Source organism: Pongo pygmaeus, chromosome 13 (assembly GCF_028885625.2).
Source record: "Pongo pygmaeus isolate AG05252 chromosome 13, NHGRI_mPonPyg2-v2.0_pri, whole genome shotgun sequence".
Taxonomy (NCBI): domain Eukaryota; kingdom Metazoa; phylum Chordata; class Mammalia; order Primates; family Hominidae; genus Pongo; species Pongo pygmaeus.
In genome coordinates, this window is record NC_072386.2 from 30,473,252 (window position 1) to 30,496,624 (window position 23,373).

The following is a 23,373-nucleotide window of genomic DNA, read 5'->3' on the forward strand; positions in this document are numbered from 1 at the left end:
TGGCCTGGGGGAAGACAGTTTTCCTAGGGCTGGAAGTATCCCTATTTATTAACCCTAGGCTGGTTTTAGGAACTTAAGTAGTTGTTGAATGACTGAGACAAACAGGAGACAAAGTGAAAAGAAGCCTCTTTAACTGCTTCTTACCCCAGGGAAAGGCACAGAATTACTACCACACAGCTAGCTTTGCCCCAGGCTCTACCTTCTTCCCTCAGTGGCTAAAGGCCCCTGCTGAAACGACAAAGACCTTGGTTCACGTTTTAAGTGTTCTAGCTCCCTTGTCTTAAAATCTGCCTTCTGTTTAGATTACATCCACCCATAAAATCTCATAAAGCTTTGACCCATTCTCAATTTTCAAAAACGAACTCAAGCTCTTTACTTGTCCATGTCAGACTCTACGCAAGAAATACACAATTTGCCCAGGTGATGACGAAAATGAGATGGAACAACTTTTCCCTAAGTTCTCTTTATTGTTATAGCCTTGTTAATATCTTAAGATTTGGAGGTAAACGGAAATGGAGAATCAGCAACTATACTTCAACCTTATTGTAAACAAACAAACACTAACAATAAAAAGTTTTGAAGTTAAAAGGACGTAAGTTCCACCTTCTATCCTTTGTAGAGGTATAAAAACAAAACAAAACAAACTCTGACTAGACAGGCCACCCGCTACACACTCAAAACGACCTCCGCAACTGGAGGGGGAAGCGCAACTGGTTCTGGCAGCCCCCGCCCCGCCGCCACCCCGGCCCATAACGCTTCACCACGTTCTGTGCCACGGCCGGAAGTGACGCATAAACTGCGACGCCAGTGCCTGCCGCCCACGGCCGCAGGAGTCGGGCTTCGGTCGCACCAGAGACAGCGGACTTTCCTCCGATGGTTGCAGCAGAGGGATCATGACGGGGAAAAAGTCTTCCCGGGAGAAACGGCGCAAACGTAGCTGTCAAGAGGCGGCCGCAGCGCTCGCGGCCCCGGACATCGTACCAGCTTTGGCCAGCGGCAGCAGTGGAAGCACTAGCGGCTGCGGGAGCGCCGGGGGCTGCGGGAGCGTCAGCTGCTGTGGGAACGCCAATTTTAGTGGAAGTGTCACCGGCGGTGGGAGCGGCGGCAGCTGCTGGGGCGGGAGCAGTGTGGAGCGCAGCGAGCGCCGGAAGCGGAGGAGTACCGACTCTTCCAGCGTCTCGGGCTCCTTGCAGCAGGTGCGTGCGCGCCCCTCTGGCCGCTTCCTGGAGCTGCTGCTTTTTCGGAAGAAGTCGGGCTACCAGAGGGCTGGGGCGCCGGCTGGAGCTCGCTGCTAGCGCGGCGATGCCAAGGTCGTCCGTCCTTGAGGTTCATTTTCCTACTTAAGTCTTGGTGAGCCCCACACTCCCATCCATGTCTTGAATCTTGAACTTCAAGTTTCTGGATTTCCTGATCACGTTTTTTAAATTTATTTTTTAAACTCTTGGCTCCTTCCACTCCTAAGGTTTCAGTCTCCCAGAAGAATACGAGTTGGAAGCTAGCCTTCATTTCCCTTGAGAGCCAAACACTTCTCCTTTCGTCTTCACCTTTTCGTAGATATGGTTAACTCCACATTAGAGATAAGAAAATTGAGGCTCAAAGAAGTTAAACTTTACCCACGGTCACAGAGTTTGTTAATAGCTCCTAGGTTTGAATCCAAATATCTGACTACAAAAGCCATGTTCTTTGTACGCCACCAGTCTGCCAAGAGAACGCCGTTTTAAAAAAGTTCATAATTTGTTTGAAAACAAATGAATGAATATGTACTTTAAATTCATTCAACGAGGAAATAAAGGGAAAGCATCAAGTCCCTCTTCTTGCCCCTCCATTAGTATTTTGATACGCGGCCTCTTAATCACTCCTCGTGAGATACATGTTTTTAAGTTCCTACGCTTAAGCTGTATTGTGTTATTCCCGCTGTTGAGTACCTGCATTGTTGTGATAGGCTTCTTTATATACATGGTTTGTTATTTTTAGTGACTGCCTGGTGTTTTATTATATTTTTCTGATATTTAGGTGTGCAGGGTTTTTTGTATTGTTGTGACTACAATACGAACACCTTTATGTATATATCTCCTACAAGAGTTATGTTGGGAGAGAGTCTGAGAACTGAAATTCCTGGGTCAAAGTTTATGCTATTAAAAACTTAGTGAATGCCACCAAATGCTTTCCAAATGAGACTTTACAGATCTATAGTCCAAACAGTACATATATGAGAATACCTATTTCTGAATTTCTTAACTAGCTTTTGACAACCATTTTTTAAAAGAATTGCCAGACTAATGGGTCAAATTAATATTGTGTCTTTTAATTTTTTATTTTCCTGATTAGTGAGATTGAACATTTTAATATTTTTACTTGCCATTTGATTCCTTCTTATGTAATTTTCTGTACATATCATCCTGCTCATTTTTCTCTTTGGTGGAGTAGAAACAGTTTCTCTTTATGTAGAGATTTTATCAGGTGGTTTTCTGGCATTCTGTTGAGATGATCACATACTTTTTCTCCTTTAATCAGATAATGTAATTTATTAATAAGTTAGTTGATGTTGAACAGTCTTTGGAGTCTTGGGACAAGTTCTGTTTGGTTTGTTGAGTTTGTTGTACTTAGCTGGAATTCAGTATTTTTACTTTCATGTATATGTTTATTTTTTATTTATTTATTTATTTTTTTTGAGACGGAGTCTCTCTCTGTCGCCCAGGCCGGAGTGCAGTGGCGTAATCTCGGCTCACTGCAAGCTCCGCCTCCAGGGTTCAGGCCATTCCCCTGCCTCAGCCTCCCGAGTAGCTGGGACTACAGGCGCCTGCCACCACGCCCGGCTAATTTTTTGTATTTTCAGTAGAGACGGGGTTTCACCGTGTTAGCCAGGATGGTCTTGATCTCCTGACCTTATGATCCACCCGTCTCGGCCTCCCAAAGTGCTGGGATTACAGGCGTGAGCCACCGTGCCCGGCCGACTTTTATGTATATGTTTCTAAATTAGATCAGACTGTAGTTTTTATTTTTGTAATGGATTGAATTAGGAAGCTTTGTGTTTTTTTGGTGTGTTCCAGAATGGTTTATATTTTCTTCTCAAATATTTGTCAAAAGTATCTGGGTCTAGTGGAGTTTTTTAGAGTGATTTTTTAAGATACTCTTTAAAAAAATTATTTAATATAGATCTATTCAGGTTTCCCACCCCTTCTAGATTCAGTTTTGGATATCACCATTCTTATTTTAAATAGTTTCCTTTTTTTTTTTCTTTTTTTGAGATAGGCTCTCACTGTGTCGCCCAGGCTGGAGTGCAGGGGCACCATCTCAGCCCACTGCAACCTCCGCCTGCCGGTTTCAAGTAATTGTCCTGGCTCAGTCTCCTGAGTAGCTGGGATTACAGGTGCCCGCCACCATGGCCAGCTAATTTTTGTATTTTTAATAGAGGTGAGGTTTCACCATGTTGGTCAGGCTGGTTTCCAACTCCTGACCTCAGGTGATCCACCCGTCTCAGCCTCCCAAACTGCTGGGATTACAGGCGTGAGCCACCGCGCCTGGCCAGTTTCCCTAGTTCTAACACTCCGTTATGATGGGGAGACCAAAAACATTGGTCAATTGAATATTGAAAACATTTGCATACAGAACTAAACCCATCTTCTCATGAAAAATTAGTGTATTTGTGAAGAAAAGGTCATTGCATATTAGGCATGTAGATAACATTTCAAACTTTAGAGAGTGCCATTATATCTGTTGTGTATTGAGTTTCCTTTTTTTTTTTGAGACAGAGTCTCGCTCTGTCTCCCAAGCTGGAGTGCAGTGGCGTGATCTCGGCTAACTGCAAGCGCCGCCTCCTGGGTTCACGCCATTCTCCTGCCTCAGCCTTCCGAGTAGCTGGGACAACAGGCCCCCGCCACAACGCCCAGTTAATGTTTTTGTATTTTTAGTAGAGACGGGGTTTCACCATGTTAGCTAGGATAGTCTAGATCTCCTGACCTTGTTATCCGCCCGCCTTAGCCTCCCACCTCGGCCTCCCAAAGTGCTGGGATTACAGCTGTGAGCCACCCTGCCCGGCCGAGTTCCCTATTTTCTTGGGAAGAACTTTATTGAAATATAGTTGACATACTGTACAATTCACCCATTTCACATGTACAGTTAAGTGATTTTGTATATATTCAGAGTTGTACAACCGTCACTACAGTCAGTTTTTGTTTTTGTTTTTTTGAGATAGAGTTTCCCTCTTGTTGCCCAGGCTGGAGTGCAGTGGCGAGATCTCGGCTTACTGCAACCTCCGCCTCCTGGGTTCAAGCAATTCTTCTGCCTCAGCCTCCCGAGTAGCTGGGATTACAGGCACCCGCCTCCACACCCGGCTAATTTTTCTATTTTTTATTAGAGACGGGGTTTCACCATGTTGGCCAGGCTGGTCTCGAACAGCTGACCTCAGGTCATCCGCTCGCCTCGGCCTCCCGAAGTGTTGGGATTACAGGCGTGAGCCACCGCGCCCAGCCTAGTCAGTTTTAAAATATTTTCATCACTCCAGAAAGCAACCTTCTGTGTAACTTTTAGCTTGTATAATATGTGGTGTTTTGTGTCTGGCATCTTTTACTTAGCATAATGTTTTTAAGATTCATCCATGTTGTAGCACATAGGGTTCATTCCTTTGTATCACAGAGATTCATGCTCTTTTATGGTTACTATACCACATTTTGTTTTGTTTTTGTATAGCTGTACATATGTACCACATATGTATAGATACCGCTATACAACACTTCATTTTTCCATTTATCACTTGATGGACATTTGTGTTGTTTCTGCCTTTTGGCTATATGAATAATGCTGTTAAGAACAAGTACAAGTTTTTGTGTAGACGTATCATTACATTTCTCTTGGGTATATATCTAGCAATGGAATTGCTGGGTCATATGGTAACTTTTTGAGGAACTGCCAAATTAGCTTCCAAAGTAGCTGCACAATTTTATATTCCTGCTAACAGTGTATGAGGATTCCAGTTTCTCTACATTATTACATTGTAAACTGTTAGAACAAGTGCTGATTCTTTTACTTTTTCAGTCTAATTATCATAGTATTCATTAAAATTGACCCATTTTAAAACTGCTTTGTAAACAACTATCTGACCTCTGTGGTCAGGGAAGATTTTCCAGAGGAAATGACTGTTGAATTGTCTGAAGTATCTGAATTTGTTAATCTTGTGAATATAGTGTGATAGAGAAAGGAGGGAGGAAAGACTGTCATAGGAAAATGGTATGCAAAAGCCCCGCTTGTATGAGATGAAGGAAGGAGAATAGGTTATAGTCGAGTAATTCAATGAAGATTGTGTCCTAAACACAAAGAATGAGCATGAAGGCCAGGTAGGCCATATTACCTTAGGAGCAATGGGAATTCACTGAAGAGTTTTAAACAAGAAGGATAAGTACGTATACATTTTATAAAATCCATTCTGCTAACAGTGTACAAAACAAAGAGACCTCAGATTAGATGCAGGGAGTCCTGTTAAATGGCTGTTGGTGTAACCCAGGCAAAAAATTGTGGTTGTTTGGAACAGAATTATGGCAGTAGATTTGGAGAGACTGGATAGAGTTGGGAGACAGAAAGTAAAATGGACAGAAATATCTTAAATTACTGAAATTACTTGTTTACTTTGATTATGATTATAAAGTTTTAAAAATGATGATAGCTCCTGGTAAGTATGTTACTTTTCTGTATAATATTTGTGATTTGTAACATCTTTACTTCCGTTTATTTATATGAATTTAAGTACAGTGATAATGCATACATAGAGCTTTTGGGTGAATGGCCTTTTAGGGGAAAATCCTAATTCTTCAAAAGTCTAAAACTTTAAGAAATTATTCAATATTTACTGTACTTTTGTTTGTGTATCCTAAATATCTCTTCCCTTTATAGCTACTCCTTGAGTTAATTGCAGTGTGGAGAGGCAAATCAAATAATATTAAACAAATATTCTCTCCTATGGTTTTGATAAATAATTATGCAAAGAATTTGGGAATTTTTGATGAAGAATTTATTAAATGAAAACGTTTGTATGATGTCATGTACGTATTCTTTATATTTTAAGTAGTATTGTTTAATGGTTCTTTATTCTTTTAACTTTAGGAAACTAAATATATTTTGCCAACTTTGGAAAAAGAATTATTCTTGGCAGAGCACAGTGACCTTGAAGAAGGTGGACTGGACCTGACTGTGTCATTGAAACCAGTTAGTTTCTATATATCAGACAAAAAAGAAATGCTTCAGCAGTGCTTCTGTATTATAGGAGAGAAAAAGTTACAGAAGATGCTTCCTGATGTGTTAAAGGTACTTCATGACACATCAGACTAGATACATATGTAGAAATACAGCCTTCTTTGTAGCAATTTTTTGTTTTACTTAATGCAGTTTTGTTTGTTTGTTTGTTTGTTTTTTTGAGATGGAGTCTTGCTCTGTCGCCCAGGCTGGAGTGCAGTGGCGTGATCTTGGCTCACTGCAACCTCCGCCTCTCGGGTTCAAGCAATTCTCTTGCCTCAGCCTCCTGAGTAGCTGGGACTACAGGCATGAACCACCATGCCCGGCTAATTTTTGGATTTTTAAGAGACGGGGTTTCGCCGTGTTGGCCAGGCTGGTCTCGAACTCCTGACCTCGTGATCCTCCCACCTTGGCCTCCCAAGGTGTTGGAATTACAGGTGTGAGCCACTGTGCCTGGCCTTAATGCAGTTTTTAATTGGGTGTTTACATCTAAAATAAGCTACTTGAAAAGATTTTGTAAAATAGAGAACCATAATATATTTGGTTCTTGGAGCCTTGTATATTTAAAAATTTGCCAAGAAAAAATGTTTAGGCAAGAAATGTGTTGACCCTGTGGAGATAATTCTGTTAAATGCAGGGAATGATAGTAACTAAATTGGACATAAAATCTTTGTGGTGCTTTAAGAAATAATGTCACAATATGCTGCTGTGTAACAACAAACAGCAATGGTTAATAATAAGCTTATATTTCATTAGATTCACAAGTTTTTTTTTATTTTTGAAAATTATTTAGGAAAATATTTGTTGTTCTAATTTTACAGTTGTAGAAATTGGCCTTGGACACTCAAGTTAAGCCCGAGATCATATATCTAAAGATACAAGACTTGAATATTTAAACCTTTAGAATAATTACTTAACATAAATAGACTGCTTAAGAATAGCTGGGAAACTGACTCACTCTTTAGTTTGTTCTTTGATAGTAAATACAGCTTTATGCATTCCCATCAAATATACAGTGTTCACATATTAACTGGCAGTTTTTCAGATTTCATCCCAGGAAAAGATGTATGTGAATCTACTTGAGGCTTTAATTTATTTTATTGTAAGATTTTGCCAACTTAAATTTTTATGATTGAAATTTTCCAGTTTACATTGGGGCTGTGTTACATAAATGCATTATTTTAAAATGTCATTTCCTTTAGAACTGTTCAATAGAAGAAATTAAAAAACTATGCCAGGAACAGTTAGAGCTCCTGTCTGAAAAAAAAATTTTGAAGATTCTTGAGGGTAAGAAAACATATTTTTACATTCTGGCAACTTCTTAGTTAATACTATATTCAGCATAAATCCTGAGGTATTCTTTCTCCTACTTGGATATTTAATTTCATTATTGGGTTATTGTTGAAGAGTATTTTTACTTCTATTTGTACTAAAAAATATAGTTTACATATCAGAAAAGCATTTCAAGAATGGACAATGTATCGTTTTTCCAGGTGAAGTGTATATAGGTAAAAGAGTATAACTAATAAAATGAAATAAAAAATGTTTACCAAAAATCTGTAAAAAAATTAATTATTGGAAAGGCAAAGATTTCCCTTAAAGTCTTTTTAATTTTCTGCTTTAGATTTTTTATAGTGTTTAGTCACCTATTGCGTATTGTTTACTCTCTAATAAGACCCAGATATAGAGTTAGAATACTTCCATGCAATTTACCAATATTTGTTTGTCTGCCTGTAGTATGACTACTCTTGGTGATACTCACACCTCTAGAATTTTGGATTATCAGGCATGTTTTTTTTTTTTCTTTTGGATCTTTGCAAGGATTTTAGCTTTAACATGACAGAAGAAGAAACAAGAATTGGAGCCTTTCAGTTTCCAGAGATAGCTTCATTTTTAAATGTAAAATTGATGGCATTTTGTAACTCTGTAAATATATACATATGTACATAGTGTGTAAGTGTATATACACACATTCTTGTCTGTATACATTTATATAATAGATGAAAAGAAGGCAATGAGGCCGGGCGCGATGGCTCACGCCTGTAATCCCAGCACTTTGGGAGGCTGAGGCGGGCGGATCACAAGGTCAGGAGTTCGAGACCAGTCTGGCCAACATAGCGAAACCCCGTCTCTACTAAAAATAGAAAAATTAGCCGGGCGTGGTGGCGGGCGCCTGTAGTCCCAGCTGCTCGGGAGGCTGAGGCAGGAGAATTGCTAGAACCCGGGAGGTGGAGGTTGCAGTGAGCCGAGGTCGCGCCACTGCACACCAGCCGGGGTGACAGTGTGAGACTCCGTCTAAAAAAAAAAAAAAAAAGCAATGAGAAATTCCTAATAAGGCATTGAAAAAATTATTTTAAATACAAGCAATTAAAAATTTAAATTTTGACACAGTATAAAGTTCTTTAATCTGCATCACTTTTAAAGATTATACTTTTTAATGTAATGATTGCATCATTTTAATGTTTTTATAAGTGTGCTCTCAATAGTTTCTTTCATTTATAAGGTGACAATGGAATGGACTCTGATATGGAAGAGGAAGCAGATGATGGTTCTAAGATGGGATCTGATTTAGTCAGTCAGTAAGTTTAAAAACTTTCATTTTTATTTCAGAATTTCTTTGTTATTCCTTTGGTGATTTCTTACGTCAAAGATATGATTGTTTTTTGGTGTTTTATTTATAAAATCATTCAATGGTATAGAAAGATTGATTTGTCTACTTGTAATGATTGGTCCTTTTGGTATATGTGAGGATGGAGTTAACTACTTTCAGGATTAAGATGATTTTTTAAAACTACTCCACATAGATACAGAATAATAGCAGTGCCAGCCTGAAGCAGAATCACTCCCATTTTGATTTTGAATACACTATTCACAATCCTCACTATTTATTTATTAAGCACTTACTCTACCAGGTACTATATTAAACAGCATTGAACACTTGATCTCATTAAATTAATCTATGTATTTATTAATATTAGGCAATCATAGCCTCATTTTACAGAAGAGATAGTTATGTTCATGTAAGTCTACATATTTTACCTATAAATATATATTATTTGACTGTTGGGATGATATAAAAAATACCTGAAGTTTTGAGATGCTGACTAATCAAGAAGCTACATGCTAATTATTAGTTTTTTCTTCATTAGTGTACATCAAAGTTTCACCTTTTAATTTGAGCATCTATTGATGCTATTTGCTTAAAACGATTAACTATTTTGGTAGTTTCCAAAGAATGACTTGTTCTTTGCAAAGCTTAGCATTTTTCCTGAAGAATATAAGAGATTTGTGCTAGATGAGAAAAAGATAAAGTATAAAAGAAAAATAAATACTTGTGTCACAGGCAGTAGTACACATAAGAAGAGGTTACCAAGGGCAGTAGCATAGAGAAGTACATAGTTAACCAGAAATACAGAATTTTTTCATTTCTAAAAGAATGCTGTTGGTTAGGAGTGTTGTAGGGTAATTTATATGAAAACACTGAGTAGAAAATGTACACATTTTTAATGTCTTACTATCGGCGTTCCTGCAAAATACTTAGCTTTAAATCATTTATGTAGTATACTAATTTAGTTCCACTAGTTTAAGCATTTACAAGGCCTGTTAACTTTTTAATATTTTAAAGTTTCTTAAATTATCTAAATTAATCACTTTGTTTCTTTTTAAAAAAATTTCTTTGCCTCAGTCCCCACGTTGATCAACTTTTGTTTCTTGATGCTACTTACAGAGAATCTTGAATTGAGTTTTTGCTTGATTGTATTTGTTATCCCTTTTTAAAAATCTATTATTTTTTTCCAGTTTTTGAGGTGCCATTAGGCTTAGTGCTTTGCTTCTTCATACCTGAGCATTAGTGTTACCTTTTCAACTGTTAGAAGCCATTTAATGATGTATTAGTCTGTTTTTATGTTGCTGATAAAGACATACCCAAGACTGGGTAATTTATAAAGAAAAAGAGATTTAATGGATTCATAGTTCCACATGACTGGGGATGCCTCACAATCATGGTGGAAGGTGAAAGGTGCTTCATACATGGCGGCAGCAAGAGAGAATGAGGGAACCAAGTGAAAGATCTGATGGTTGTAAAACCACTGCCATGATTCAGTTATCTCCCACTGTTTCCCTTCCACAACATGTAAGAATTACGGGAGCTGTAATTCCAGATGAGATTTGGGTGGAGACACAGCCAAACCGTATCATTCTGCCCCGGCCCCTCCCAAATCTCATGTCCTCACATTTGAAAACCAATCGTGCCTTTCCAACAGTCCCCCAAAGTCTTAACTCATTTCAGCATTAACTCAAAAGTCTACAGTCCAAAGGCTCATCTGAGACAAGGCAAGTCCCTTCTGCCTATGAGCCTGTAAAATCAAAAGCAAGTTAGTTACTTCCTAGATATAATGGGGATACAGGCATTGGATAAATACACCCCTTCCAAATGGGAGAAATTGGCCAAAATGAAGGGGCTACAGGCCCCATGCAAGTCTGAAATCCAGCGAGGCAGTCAAATTTTAAAGTTCCAAAATGATCTCTTTTGACTCCATGTCTCACATCCAGATCACACTGATGCAAATGGTAGGTTTCCATGGTCTTGGAAAGCTCCGCCCCTGTGGCTTTGCAGGGTACAGCCTCCCTCCTAGCTGCTTTCACATGCTGGTGTTGAGTGTCTGAGGCTTTTCCAGGTGCATGGTGCAAGTTGTCAGTGAATATACCATTCTGGGGTCTGGAGGACGGTGGCCCTCTTCTCACAGCTCCACTAAGGAGTGCCCCAATGAAGACTGTGTGTGGAGGCTTCAACCCCACATTTCCCTTCTGCACTGCCCTAGCAGAGGTTCTCTATGAGAGCCCCGCCCTTGCAGCTAACTTCTGCCTGGACATGTAGGTGTTTCCATACATCCTCTGAAATCTAGGTGGAGATTCCCAAACCTCCTGCAGGTGCACAGTTCTTGACTTCTGTGCACTTGCAGGCTCAACACCACATGTAAGCTGCCAAGGCTTGGGGCTTGTGCCCTCTGAAGCACCAAGTCCCTAGGGTGCACATAGCAGGGGAGCCCTGAGCCTGGCCCATGAAACCATTTTTCCCTCCTAGGCCTCCAGGCCTGTGATGGGAGGGGCTGCCATGAAGACCTCTGACATTTTCCCCATTGTCTTGGCGATTAACATTGGGCTACTCGTTACTTATGCAAATTTCTGCAGCCTGCTTGATTTTCTCCTCAGAAAATGGGTTTTTCTTTTCTGTGGCATTGGCAGGCTGCAAATTTTCTGAACTTTTACACTCTGTTTCCCTTTTAAAACTGAATGCTTTTAATAATACCCACATACCTCTTGAATGCTTTGCTGCTTAGAAATTTCTTCCACCAGATACCCTAAATCATCTCCCTCAAGTTCAAAGTTCCACATATCTCTAGCTCAAGGGCAAAATGCTGCCAGTCTCTGCTAAAATATAGCAAGAGTCACCTTTACTCCAGTTCCCAACAAGTTTCTCATCTCCGTCTGAAACCACCACACCCTGGATTTCCTTGTCCATATCATTATCAGCATTTGGTCAAAGCCATTCAACAAGTCTCTAGGAAGTTCCAGACTTTCCCACGTTTTCCTGTCTTCTGGGCCCTCCAAATTGTTCTGACCTCTGCCTGTTACCCAATTCCAAAGTCACTTTCACATTTTCGTGTATTTGTACAGCAGTGCCCCACTCTACTGGTACCAATTTACTGTATTAGTCTGTTTTCACACTGCTAGTAAAGACATACCTGAGACTGGGTAATTTATTAGGAAAAAGAGGTTTACTGGACTCACAGTTCCATATGGCTGGGGAGGCCTCACAGTCATGGTGGAAGGCAAAAAGCACTTCTTATATGGTGGCAGCAAGAGAGAATGAGGGAACCAAGCAAAAGGGGTTTCCCCTTATAAAACCATCAGCTCTTGTGAAACTTACTACCACCAGAAGAGTATGTAAGAAACTGCCCCCATGATTCAATTATCTCCCACCAGGTTCCTTCTACAATATGTGGGAATTATGGGAACTACAATTCAAGTTGAAACTTGGGTGGGGACACAGCAAAACTATATCAAATGGATAGCCAATTATAGTAGCTATTTAACTTTTTATAACGATTACAACAACGGCTGTGCATGGTGGTTCACACCTGTAATCCCAGCACTTTGTGAGTACAGGTTGAGAGGATCACCTGAGGCTGGGAGTTTGAGACCAGCCTGGGCAGCATAGTGAGACCCTGTCTCTACAAAAAATTAAATCAGATGGGGTCTTGCTATGTTACCCAGGTTGATGTTGAATTCCTGGCCTCAAACTGTCCTCCCACCTCAGCATCCCAAAGCATGGGTGACTCAATTTTGATTTTTAGTCAACGTTTTTTCTAAAGTTATGGAATAGGATTTAAGGTTTAAAGATGAAAGAGAGGGCTTGGCACACTTGCTTATTCCTGTAATCCCAGCATTTTGGAAGGTCAGGGTGGGTGGATCACTTGAGGTCAGGAGTTTGAGACCAGCCTGGCCAACATGATGAAACCCAGTCTCCAATAAAAATAACAAAAATTAGCCAGGCATGGTGATGCATGCCTATAATCCCAGCTACTTGGGAGGCTGAGGCAGGAGAGTCACTTGAACCCGGGAAATGGAGGTTGCAGTGAGCCAGGATCCCGCAACTGCACTCCTCGGTGACAGAGCAAAACTCCATCTCAAAAAATAAAGAAAGATGACAGGTTTTCACAACTTCTGCTGTACTGCTGACCCACTGTGACTCTCCAAGGCTGGTGCCATCTCTAGCTCACTGAACTCTAGGTGAAGGAAAAGGGGACTAAGTAAGGAGGTTGCTATATGATGGCTCCTACAAAGCAGACTGCTTACACATTAACTGGTGGTAAAGCATCCAGGAAGCAACTGACTACAAAGGCTGCTTACAAGAGTGCACCCTCTCCTGGAGTGGTGAAGAAACCTCATTGTTACAGGCCTGTTACTGTGGCACTCCATGAAATCAGTTGTTTCTGGAAGTCCACTGAACTTCTGAATCACACACTCTTCCCTTCCACGGTCTGGCTTGAGAAATTGCTCAGGACTTCAGATCAGACCAGTGCGTCCAGAGCGCAGCTATTGGTGCTTTGCGGGAGGCAAGTGAGGCCTATCTGGTTGGCCTTTTTGAAGACACCAACCTGTGTGCTGTCCATGCCAAATGTATAACAATTATGCCAAAAGACACCCAGTGAGTGTGGAGAACATCCTTTTAAGAAACCACTGTGATGGGAAACATTTCATTCTCTAAAAGAGAACCCCCCCCCGCCAGATTTTTTTCCTGTTATTGGTAGTTTTGAGCTTATTTTTTTGCCATAGCGTCAAAAGATACCTGTATTAGTCAGGGTTCTCTAGAGGGACAGAACTAATAGGATATATGTATATGTGAAAGGGAGTTTATTAAGGAGAACTGAGTCACACGATCACAAGGTAAAGTCCCACGACAGGCCGTCTGCAGGTTGAGGAGCAGGGAAGCCAGTGGTGGATCAGTCCAAGTCCCAAAACCTCAAAAGTAGGGAAGCCGACAGTGCAGCCCTCAGTCTGGGGCTAAAGGCCGAGAGCCCCTGGCAAACACTGGCGTAAGTCCAAGAGTCTAAAAACTGAAGAACCTGGAGTCTGATGTTCAAGGGCATCCAGCATGGGAGAAAGATGAAGGCTGGAAGACTCAGCAAGTCTACTCTTACATCTTTTCCTGCCTGCTTTATTCTAGCTGTGCTGGCAGCTGATTAGATGGTGCCCACCGATTGAGGGTGGGCCTGCCTCTCCCAGTCCACTGACTCAAATGTTAATCTCCTTTGGCAACACCCTCACAGACATACCCAAGAACAATACTTTGCATCCTTCAATCCAATCAAGTTGACACTTAATATTAACCATCACGGTACCTAAGTATATGATTGTTAGTGAAAAAATAGGGGATAGAAATCAATTATTTCCAGTTTTTCCATTTTTATTTTTGTGTGAATTTTTAACATAAATTCAGGGACATAAAGCATTAATGCAAGTCAGAATATTTCAGTGAACAAGTTTCAGTGGTTCAACTTTATAATTATAAATAAATCTGTTAAAATTTTCTGGAAAAAAATGACATCATAAACAGCGGTTTTGCCCTTCTTAGAATTTACTACAAAGCAACAACAAAAATAAACAGAAATAGAAATTATCTTGGATGAAATTAGGAGATATCCTTAACTTCAAATCACTTTGAGGAGCTATTCTTAAATGCAGTGATTTTCAAGTAATGTCATGGAAAGATACCTGTGGAAAACTTCCGTCTATACAGATCTCAAAGATTCAGTGTACATTTCTCCAAAGTCAGAGGAAGAGATTCAGGGAAGAAGGAAACTTGAATGTTGCTCCTTTTTTCTTTGACTAGTAAGCAGGTAGTGTTATCTGTTTCTCCAAAGTAAGATGGATGTTGGTTGCAGGTAAGATATTGGCTCTTTGGGAATCTTGGCAAAGATAATGACTACAAAGTGTTTACTTTGGGCTAGATAGATACTTATTGATTTGCATTGAAGATCCTAGAGGAAAGTGTTGGATTTTTTTTTTTTTTTTAAGACAGTGTCTCACTCTGTCCCCCAAGCTGGAGTACAGTGTGCAGTCTTGGCTCACTGAAACCTCTGTCTCCCATGCTCAAGCGATCCTCCCACCTTGGCCTCCCAAACTGCTGGGACTAGAGGCTTAAGCCACCACGCCGGGCCAAAGTGGTGGAACTTGGTTTACTGAGGTCTGAGAACTCCTGTGGGGAAGTGGAGGAAGATGGGGAATGGGAAGGGGAAAGTTAACATATATCTTGGCGTGAATATGCCTGGTTTCTTTCATTTTATAAGTTGAAGATAGAATTGAATGGGCCAGCTGTTTCCTGTCTCTGAGTCTGGGAGAACCTGAAAAAACTGGGGAGTAGATATCTCAAAGTATAGTGGTTTACTTCTTCATTGTGGATCTGTGGAGGGAGAGACTGCTTTGCTTTCTGCCAGTTTTGGAGTAGCTACTAAACCTGAGCCCCAAGGAATTGACCGTGACATACATAAACACATGCATGAATACATATGTAACATCTTTAAAGGATCTTGATATCTAGAGAGAAGATTACTTGAAAGAAACAAAGCACATTCCAAGCTAAATTAAGCTGTTAGAGGAATGAACAATTGCAGGGAATAAAATGAGCTCTTATGGAAAATCAAGTGCAGCATGAAGAATTATTCTTGGGCTGAAAAATATGATTTTTTAAACTAAATTCTGTAAGTTAATCAGAATAGGGAATCGTTACCATTAAGTCCCAAATTAGATCCCTGAAAGAATGGATTCACAAAGCAAAAATATAAAAGATGGAAATCATAAGAGAAAATAATCGAGTTAAGTTAGAAGGCTTTATCATCCTCATGTATAATAAGTAGGAATCCTAGAAAGAGAAAATGAAACATAGAAAGGAGAGGTAAAATACTAAATCATTAAGAAATTATTAAATAATAATTTGATAATATAGGAAATTTTTCCTGTGTAATAAATATAGGAAAATATAACAAATATAGGAAATATATTTAATAAATACAGGAAAATTTTTCTGACCTGAAAAACAAATTTAAGTCTTCAAATTGAAAGTGCTCACTGAGTTCTAGGCAGGATTGCAGGGAAAAAATAACATGGAAGCAGATTTTTTCTTTATAAAGTGAAAAATTTAGCAGCCTTCCAGTTGACAGAACATATCAAAGAAGGAAAAGGATCAGATTTTTCATCCACAACACCAGAAACTGTAATAAGATAATAGAGTAACATGTTCATACAACTGAAATTGAACCCTTGCTTCTATACTTGGTCAAGATACCATTCATTTGTTGGGTGAAAGAAGGATGCAGATAGGCAGGAATGTAGAGATGATATATGCATGTACTCATCTGAGGAAAATACAGTCATGTGACACTTAATAATGAGGAATTGCACTGAGAGATGTGTAGTTAGGTGATTTGTTGTTGTGCAAACGTCATAGAGTACACTTATACAAACCTAGATGTTACAGGTTCAGTATCCTTTATTGGAAATGCTTGCGGCCAGAAGTGTTTTGGATTTCAGATTTTTTTTCAGATTTTGGAATATTTGCATATACATACTGATATCTTGGGGATGGACCCAAGTCTAAACATTAAATTCATTTATGTTTCGTATACATCTTGATACATATAGCCTGAAGGTAATTTTATGCAATATTTATTTATTAAACAAATTTTTTTAGTGGTAGGTCTTGCTCTTTTGCCCATGCCGGAGTACAGGTACAGCCATAGCTCACTGTAGCCTTAAACTCCTGGGCTCAAGTGATCCGCCTCAGCTTCCCAAGCAGCTGGGACTATAGGCCTGTGTTACCATCCCTGGCTTACTTTTAAATTTTTTGTAGAGACAGGGTCTCACTATGTTGCCCAGGCTGGTCTTGAACTCCCAGCCTCAAGTGATCTTCCCACCTTGGACTCCCAAAGTGCTAGGATTACAGACATGAGCCACTGCACCTAGCCAATTTTATAAAATTAAAGTATTAAACTTCTATGCACCTGCCACAAGAGGTCAGGTGTGGAATTTCCCACTTGTGGCATTATGTTGGTGCTCAAAAAATTTCATGTTTTGGAGCATTTTGGATTTCAGATCAGATTAGGGATGCTTAAACTATAGCCTGCTACATACCTAGGCCATATGATATAGCCTGTTATTCCTAGGCTCCAAACCTGTACAGCATGTTATTGTAGTGAATACTGTAGACAATTGTGGTACAGTGGTATTTATGTATCCAAATATTATCTAAACATAGAAAATGTTTAGATAAATGATACACCTGTACAGGGCACTTACCAATATAGAAGCATGACCATTTATATAGAAAGTTTTAAGGAATCTCAAAAAAAAAAAAAAAACCCTTCTAGAATGCATATATGATAGAATAATGACCTCCCCCTCACCCAAGAGATATCCAGATTTTAATTCCCAGAATCTGTGAATATGTACTTTCAAAAGACAAAGGAGACTTTGCTGATGTAATTAATTAAGGATCTTGAGATGGGAAGACTATTCTGGATTATCAAGGTGAGACCAGTATAATCATGAGGATCCTTATAAGAGGGAGATAAGACAGTTAAAATCAAGAGTTGCTGGAAGCAGAGATTAAAATGATGTGCTTGGTAGATGGAGGAAGGATCCACAAGCCAGGGAATATAGGCTGCCTTTTAGAAGCTGGAAAAGACAGGATGGAAGTAGATTTTTCCCTGGATCCTCTGCAAGAAATGCAGTATTACCTACAACTTGATTCTAGTTCTTAAGACTTATTTTGGACTTACAACCTTCAGAACTGTATGAGGATAAATATATGGTCTTTTAAGCCACTAAACTTGTGATAGTATGTTAGAGTGGCAATAGAAAACTAATAAAATGTACTTGATTAAAACCTGGACAATAAGCCAAAGTTATAGATTGGTTGCCTAGAGCAATAGGGTCATTTTCTATGACCTAAGCAATGTTTTAAAATTTTTGAAATTGTTTCCAACATTCCAAATGAGATCACACCACAATCTGGATTTCTTAGTTGCTTGAAAAAAAATCAGATCAAGCAACTTTCCTGGGCATGCAAAAAATTAGAGCTGAGCGCTGCAGTTCTTTATATGACATTGTATTTCAGTGCACTACCTAGTACTTCATTTGCTTGAATGTTTAATATACAAAATGTTTATAAAATGAGACTCTGATTGAAGGGGAAAATACATAAAGACAAAGGTTGGCTTTAGAAACAATTATATCAGTTTGTCAGCTTCTTATCAACTGAGACATACAGCTTTTTTAATGAAGAAAAATAATTTCAAATATGTCTAGATTAAAGCAATCTGTGTTATTAAAATACATGAAAAAATTTGATGTTTTCTTTTAGTAGGCGACCTATGCTCTTTTATTATAGTGCTTTTTGTTTTTGTTTTTTGAGACAGGGTCTCACTCTGTTGCCCAGTTTTGAGACAGGGTCTCACTCTGTTGCCCAGTCTGGAGTGCAGTGATGTGATCTCAGCTTATTGCAACCTGCACCTCCCAGATTCAAGCAATTCTCCCACCTTAGCCTTCCAAGTATCTGGGATTACAGGTGCATGCTACCACGCCTGGCTAATTTTTGTATTTTTTAGTAGAGTTGGGGTTTCAACATGTTGCCCAGGCTGGCCTTGAACCCCTAACTTCAAGTGATCCACCTGCCTTGGCCTCCCAAAGTGTCTTTTATTATAGTTTTAATTAGAAAGAGACATAACATCAATAGAATTGTCTAAGAAGCTGTAAAGTGACATCTTTCAGTATGAGGTCTACATATACGTGTGTGTGTATGGTATTTAATATACCCTATGTATGTTTTCTTATAACACATTAAATATTTTAAGATACAGAATTATGCACAAGTGTTTATGAACAAGCTTTAAAGATTATAAATTTATCTTTACAGTTTATCTTCTCATATTGCCAGCTTTATATATTCAAATTCTATTTATCCTCTAAGGTCAGCTTTCAAATGTATTGTTTTTTTCCAGATTTCTCTTTCTGTTGCTGTTTTAAAGATTATTTCCCTACTCTTACCATACCTTAAGATAGCTCCTTTTTACTACCAATAGTAACAAGAAAGCAGTAGTCATAAGAAATTTTTGATAGTGTGCTAGTTTGAAACTTGAAATTAATGAGTGTTACAAAAATTTTAATGGGGATGAAGATTAGGAACTGTGAAGATACAACATCCATCCTTTCTAAATACCTTCATTTTTTAAGTGAGAAAATTGATTTCATGGAGGTAGTGAATAGAAAGATGGTTACCAGAGGTTGGGGTGGGTACGGGGAGCGTTTGGGTGAAGAAGGTTAGTTCAGTGGATACAAAAATACAGTTAGATAGAAGGAATAAGTTCTAGTGTTCGGTAGCACAATAAGGGTACTGTAGTTAACAATAATTTATTGTTTATTTCAAAATAGGTAGAAGAGAAAATTTAGAATGTTCCCAGCACAAAGAAATGTTGAGTTTGAGGTGATGGATATTCCATTTATGCAGATTTCATCATTATTCATTGTTTGCTTGTATTTGAAATATCACATATACCCCATAAATAAGTACAACCAGTAGGTATCTGTAAAAAAAATTCTTTTTTTTTTTTGAGACGGAGTCTCACTTTGTTGCCCGGGCTGGAGTGCAGTGGTGTCATCTAGGCTCACTGCAAGCTCCATCTCCCAGGTTCATGCCATTCTCCTGCCTCAGCCTCCCAAGCAGGTGGGACCACAGGCGCCTGCCACCACACCCAGCTAATTTTTTGTATTTTTAGTAGAGACGGGTTTTCACCATGTTAGCCAGGATGGTCTCAGTCTCCTGACCTTGTGATCTGCCCGCCTCGGCCTCCCAAAGTTCTAGGATTACAGGCGTGAGCCACCACGCCCGGTCCAAGTATCTGTAAAATTTTTTAAAGAGTGGAAAAAGGTGAGGAATGGTATTGTCACCTTAGGGAAAAGAAAATGAGCAAATTTATATTTTATTTCAGATTGTCTAAAAACTTTAGCATGTATAGTTTTATAGTGTTTTAAAACTATTAGGAATTGCGACAACATTTGTAAAAGTTACAGATTAAGACAAAACTGCTTAACAACGTAACAATTTTAAGTAAATAGGTAATATGAAGTCTTGGAATTAGAGTGTTGTCTCTGATCGGAGATGGGCTCCGAAAAAGGCTTTATTCCAGTTAAAATAGCACTAAAAATGAGAAGAGGTATTAGTTTGGCCTGTAATATTAGATGATTATGTTCCAAAGAATGTGCTTATAATGAAATTTAAGTCTTGAATAGCACAATAAAATAGTCAGGATTGAGATTTCATATATAAGGAATAAAAGTATAAATACTGTAGGGAAATCTTAGCAGTTTTAAAATTGCTTTCTCTAAATATATTTATGAATTTTAAATGAATGTGCTTTTATTGAGTGATTTTGAGGGAGATGTCAGTGAAAATGATGCTGCATTTTCCTACAGTTAATAAACAGTGTTGAGATAGTATCATAGTTGTAGAAGATAAAGAAATTTTAAAAATCTCAAGTTCTCAAAATAAGTTAAAACACAAAGTAGGTACTTTCTCTTTTTGAGGCAGCTGCTCGCTTGTCACCCTGGCTGGAGTGCATTGGCTCAATCACGGGTCACTGCTGAAGTGATAAGTCATCTTTCCACCTCAGCCTCCTGAGTAGTTGGGACCACAGGCATGAGCCATGACAACCAGCTAATTTTTAAATTTTTTGTAGAGACCATGTGTTGCCCAGGCTTGTCTCAAACTCCTTGGCTTAAGAGATCCTTCTGCCTCAGCCACCCAAAGTGCTAGGATTATAGGCTTGAGACACCGCACCCAACCAAAGTAGCTTCTATATGAGTGTTTTGGAGCTGTTGTTTCTAGCCACTACTGCTTTCTTAGTAGAGGATGGGTGTGTTCTAAATTAGTTACCAAATTTTAATTTCAAATTATTAACTTAAAAAAGATGCTCCTAAATAGGCCTTACATTTAGGCAATATGTATAAATGGAACCATTTTATTTCCATGAGAATATTTAAATATCTAGTATATTCTTTAGGGAATTGTTTGTAATATGAGGAAATCTTTGATAAGAATTATTTTAGGGCATGGTGGCTTATGCCTGTAATCTGAGCACTTTGGGAGGCTGAGGGGGGAGGATCACCTGAGCCCAGGACCTTGAGGCTACAATGAGCTTTGATTGTGCCACTGCACTCCAGCCTGGGCAACAGATTGACACTGTCTAAATATATGTATATATGTATTATATGTATGTCTATCTGTCTATTTAAAATCTCCATTTAAGTTGCCTGTTTTATAAATCTGAAATAAGAGTGCTTTTGTTTAAAATAGAATACATATGTATTGTTAAAATATAAATTGGTTAAAAAGCAAGTTGGTGTCATGTAGTTACTAGTTACTACTTAAAGTGTACTGGTTACTAGTTATACTAGATTTTAGTACATTGTAACAGTTACGTTTCTTATGTAGTCTGCAACTTATTCCACCCTTCAAAACAGGAGTTTCCTGCAGACTGCTATTTATGGTCAGAGTAGGCATTTAGAGAAGATAGAATGAAAGAACACAGTGCATAAATGTAGGAGGTTTAATGACTGCTTTTGCAGTAAGATATTTATTCTTGAAAAATACTGGCTATTCCTTTGGCTCAATCAGTTGTCTTATTGAGAGCAGTAACTAGAGTTACCTGTATAACCACTCTTCTGTTGCTGAACCCTAGCAGTGATATGTGGTAGAACTCTTGCTGTTTGTTAGTTTAATAAATTTTCATGAGTGTATAGAGTTACATAGCCCATCCACTTACATAGCCCAATTGAAAGCCAGAGATTAGCAGCTGCATTAGATTTTTTATTGTATTTATTTATTTATATATTTATTTATTTATTTTGAGATGAAGTCTGGCTCTGTCGCCCAGGCTGGAGTGCAGTGGCATGATCTTGGCTCACTGCAACCTCTGCCTCCCAGGTTCAAGTGATTCTCCTGCCTCAGCCTCCTAAGTAGCTGGCATCTGCTGCCATGCCCAGCTAATTTTTGTCTTGTAATAGAGATGGGGTTTCACCATGTTGGCCAGGCTGGTCTCGAACTCCTGACCTCAGGTGACCCACCCACCTCGGCTTCCCAAAGTTCTGGGATTATAGGCGTGAGCCACCATGCCTGGACTGCGTTACTTTTTCTACTGAGCTATTGTAACACAGCTACTCACCATCTTTTTTTTTTTTTTTTTTTAGGACAGAGTTTTGCCGTGTCACCTCGGCTGGAGTGCAGTGGCACCATCTTGGCTCACTGCAGCCTCTGCCTCGCGGGTTCAAGTGATTATCCTGCCTCAGCCTCCTGAGTAGCTGGGATTACAGGCGCGTACCACTGTGCCTGGCTAATCTTTATATTTTAGTAGAGACAGGGTTTCACCATGTTGGCCAGGCTCGTCTCTAACTCCTGAACTCAGGTGGTCTGCCCTCCTCTGCCTCCCAAAGTGTTAGGATCACAGGCATGAGCCACTGCGCCCAGTCTCTTTTATTTTTAATAAGGGAAAAACATCCATGTCCTTTTTAATGAGTTGGAGCCATCCAGTAGGTTCAGCTCATGTCATTAGAACACTAAGAATTTGAATTGTTTCAATTTAGGTGACATATATTCCCTGAATATGTATGTATAAACAGCTTTCAGAGGGGCAGTGGTGTTCAGACAAATGATAACGTCTCTCAGTAAGTGTCAGCAAAACTGAACTTGTTGGGAATAAAAGAGTCCTCCTTAAACCACTATTAATAAACTTAAATGCAATAAAGTGTTTGAGTAAAATTTACTGTGCTCTATAGAACTGCATTGATGGGCAGCATAAATCTGCAGTACATACCTAAGGAAATATTTTTATCAAAAATATAGACCTGCGGGTGGGCGCAGTGGCTCACGCCTGTAATCCCAGCACGTTAGGGGGCCGAGGCAGGTGGATCACTTGAGGTCAGGAGTTTGAGACCACCCCAGCTAACATGGTGAAACCCCATCTCTTCTAAAAATACAAAAATTAGCTGGGTGTGATGGCTCATGCCTGTATTCCCATCTACTTGGGAGACTGAGGCAGGGGGATCACCTGAACCGGGGAGGCAGAGGTTGCAGTGAGCCGAGATCGCGCCATTGCACTACTCCAGCCTGGGCAACAGAGCAAGACTCCGTCTCAGAAAAAAAATATATGTATATACAAACACACACACACACACACGTATATATGTGTGTATGTATACTTGTGTGTGTGTGTGTGTGTGTGTGTGTGTCTATATACGCATCCCTGAGATCTAGGCCTCTTGGGAATTACCCACTTAGGAAATTGACCTGTGATTCAGACAACTCAGATAACCACTCTGGAATATATCGATTGTTATGTACCAGTTACTTATTTGCTTAACTCTATCGTAGAGAAATTTTAACCTACAAAAAAGACAGCAGTAGGATGAACCCTTGCATATTTATCACTCACTATGTCCCTTCCATATTATTTTAAACACCCTCCTCCCAGTTTTTCTAATCTGATTACTTTGAAGCAAATCTTGATATAGTTACTTTTAAATAGGAAGCAGATA

The 23,373-nt window shown here is 39.3% G+C and overlaps 1 protein-coding gene across 2 annotated transcripts in view; it reads left to right on the forward strand.

Moving 5' to 3' along the window:
- Nucleotides 1-457: 457 nt before the first annotated feature.
- Nucleotides 458-23,373, forward strand: part of CAAP1 (caspase activity and apoptosis inhibitor 1) — a 51,429-nt gene continuing 28,513 nt past the window's right edge. The window contains exons 1-4 of one of the 2 annotated variants that reach the window (XM_054502043.2): nt 458-1,196; nt 6,097-6,297; nt 7,428-7,512; nt 8,729-8,804. In XM_054502043.2, coding sequence (XP_054358018.1) covers nt 894-1,196; nt 6,097-6,297; nt 7,428-7,512; nt 8,729-8,804 — 665 coding nt within the window. In that variant the 5' untranslated portion in view covers nt 458-893. Of the gene's footprint in view, nt 1,197-1,365; nt 1,862-6,096; nt 6,298-7,427; nt 7,513-8,728; nt 8,805-23,373 lie in introns of those variants that run through there. The other variant, XM_054502044.2, reaches the window with a different exon arrangement.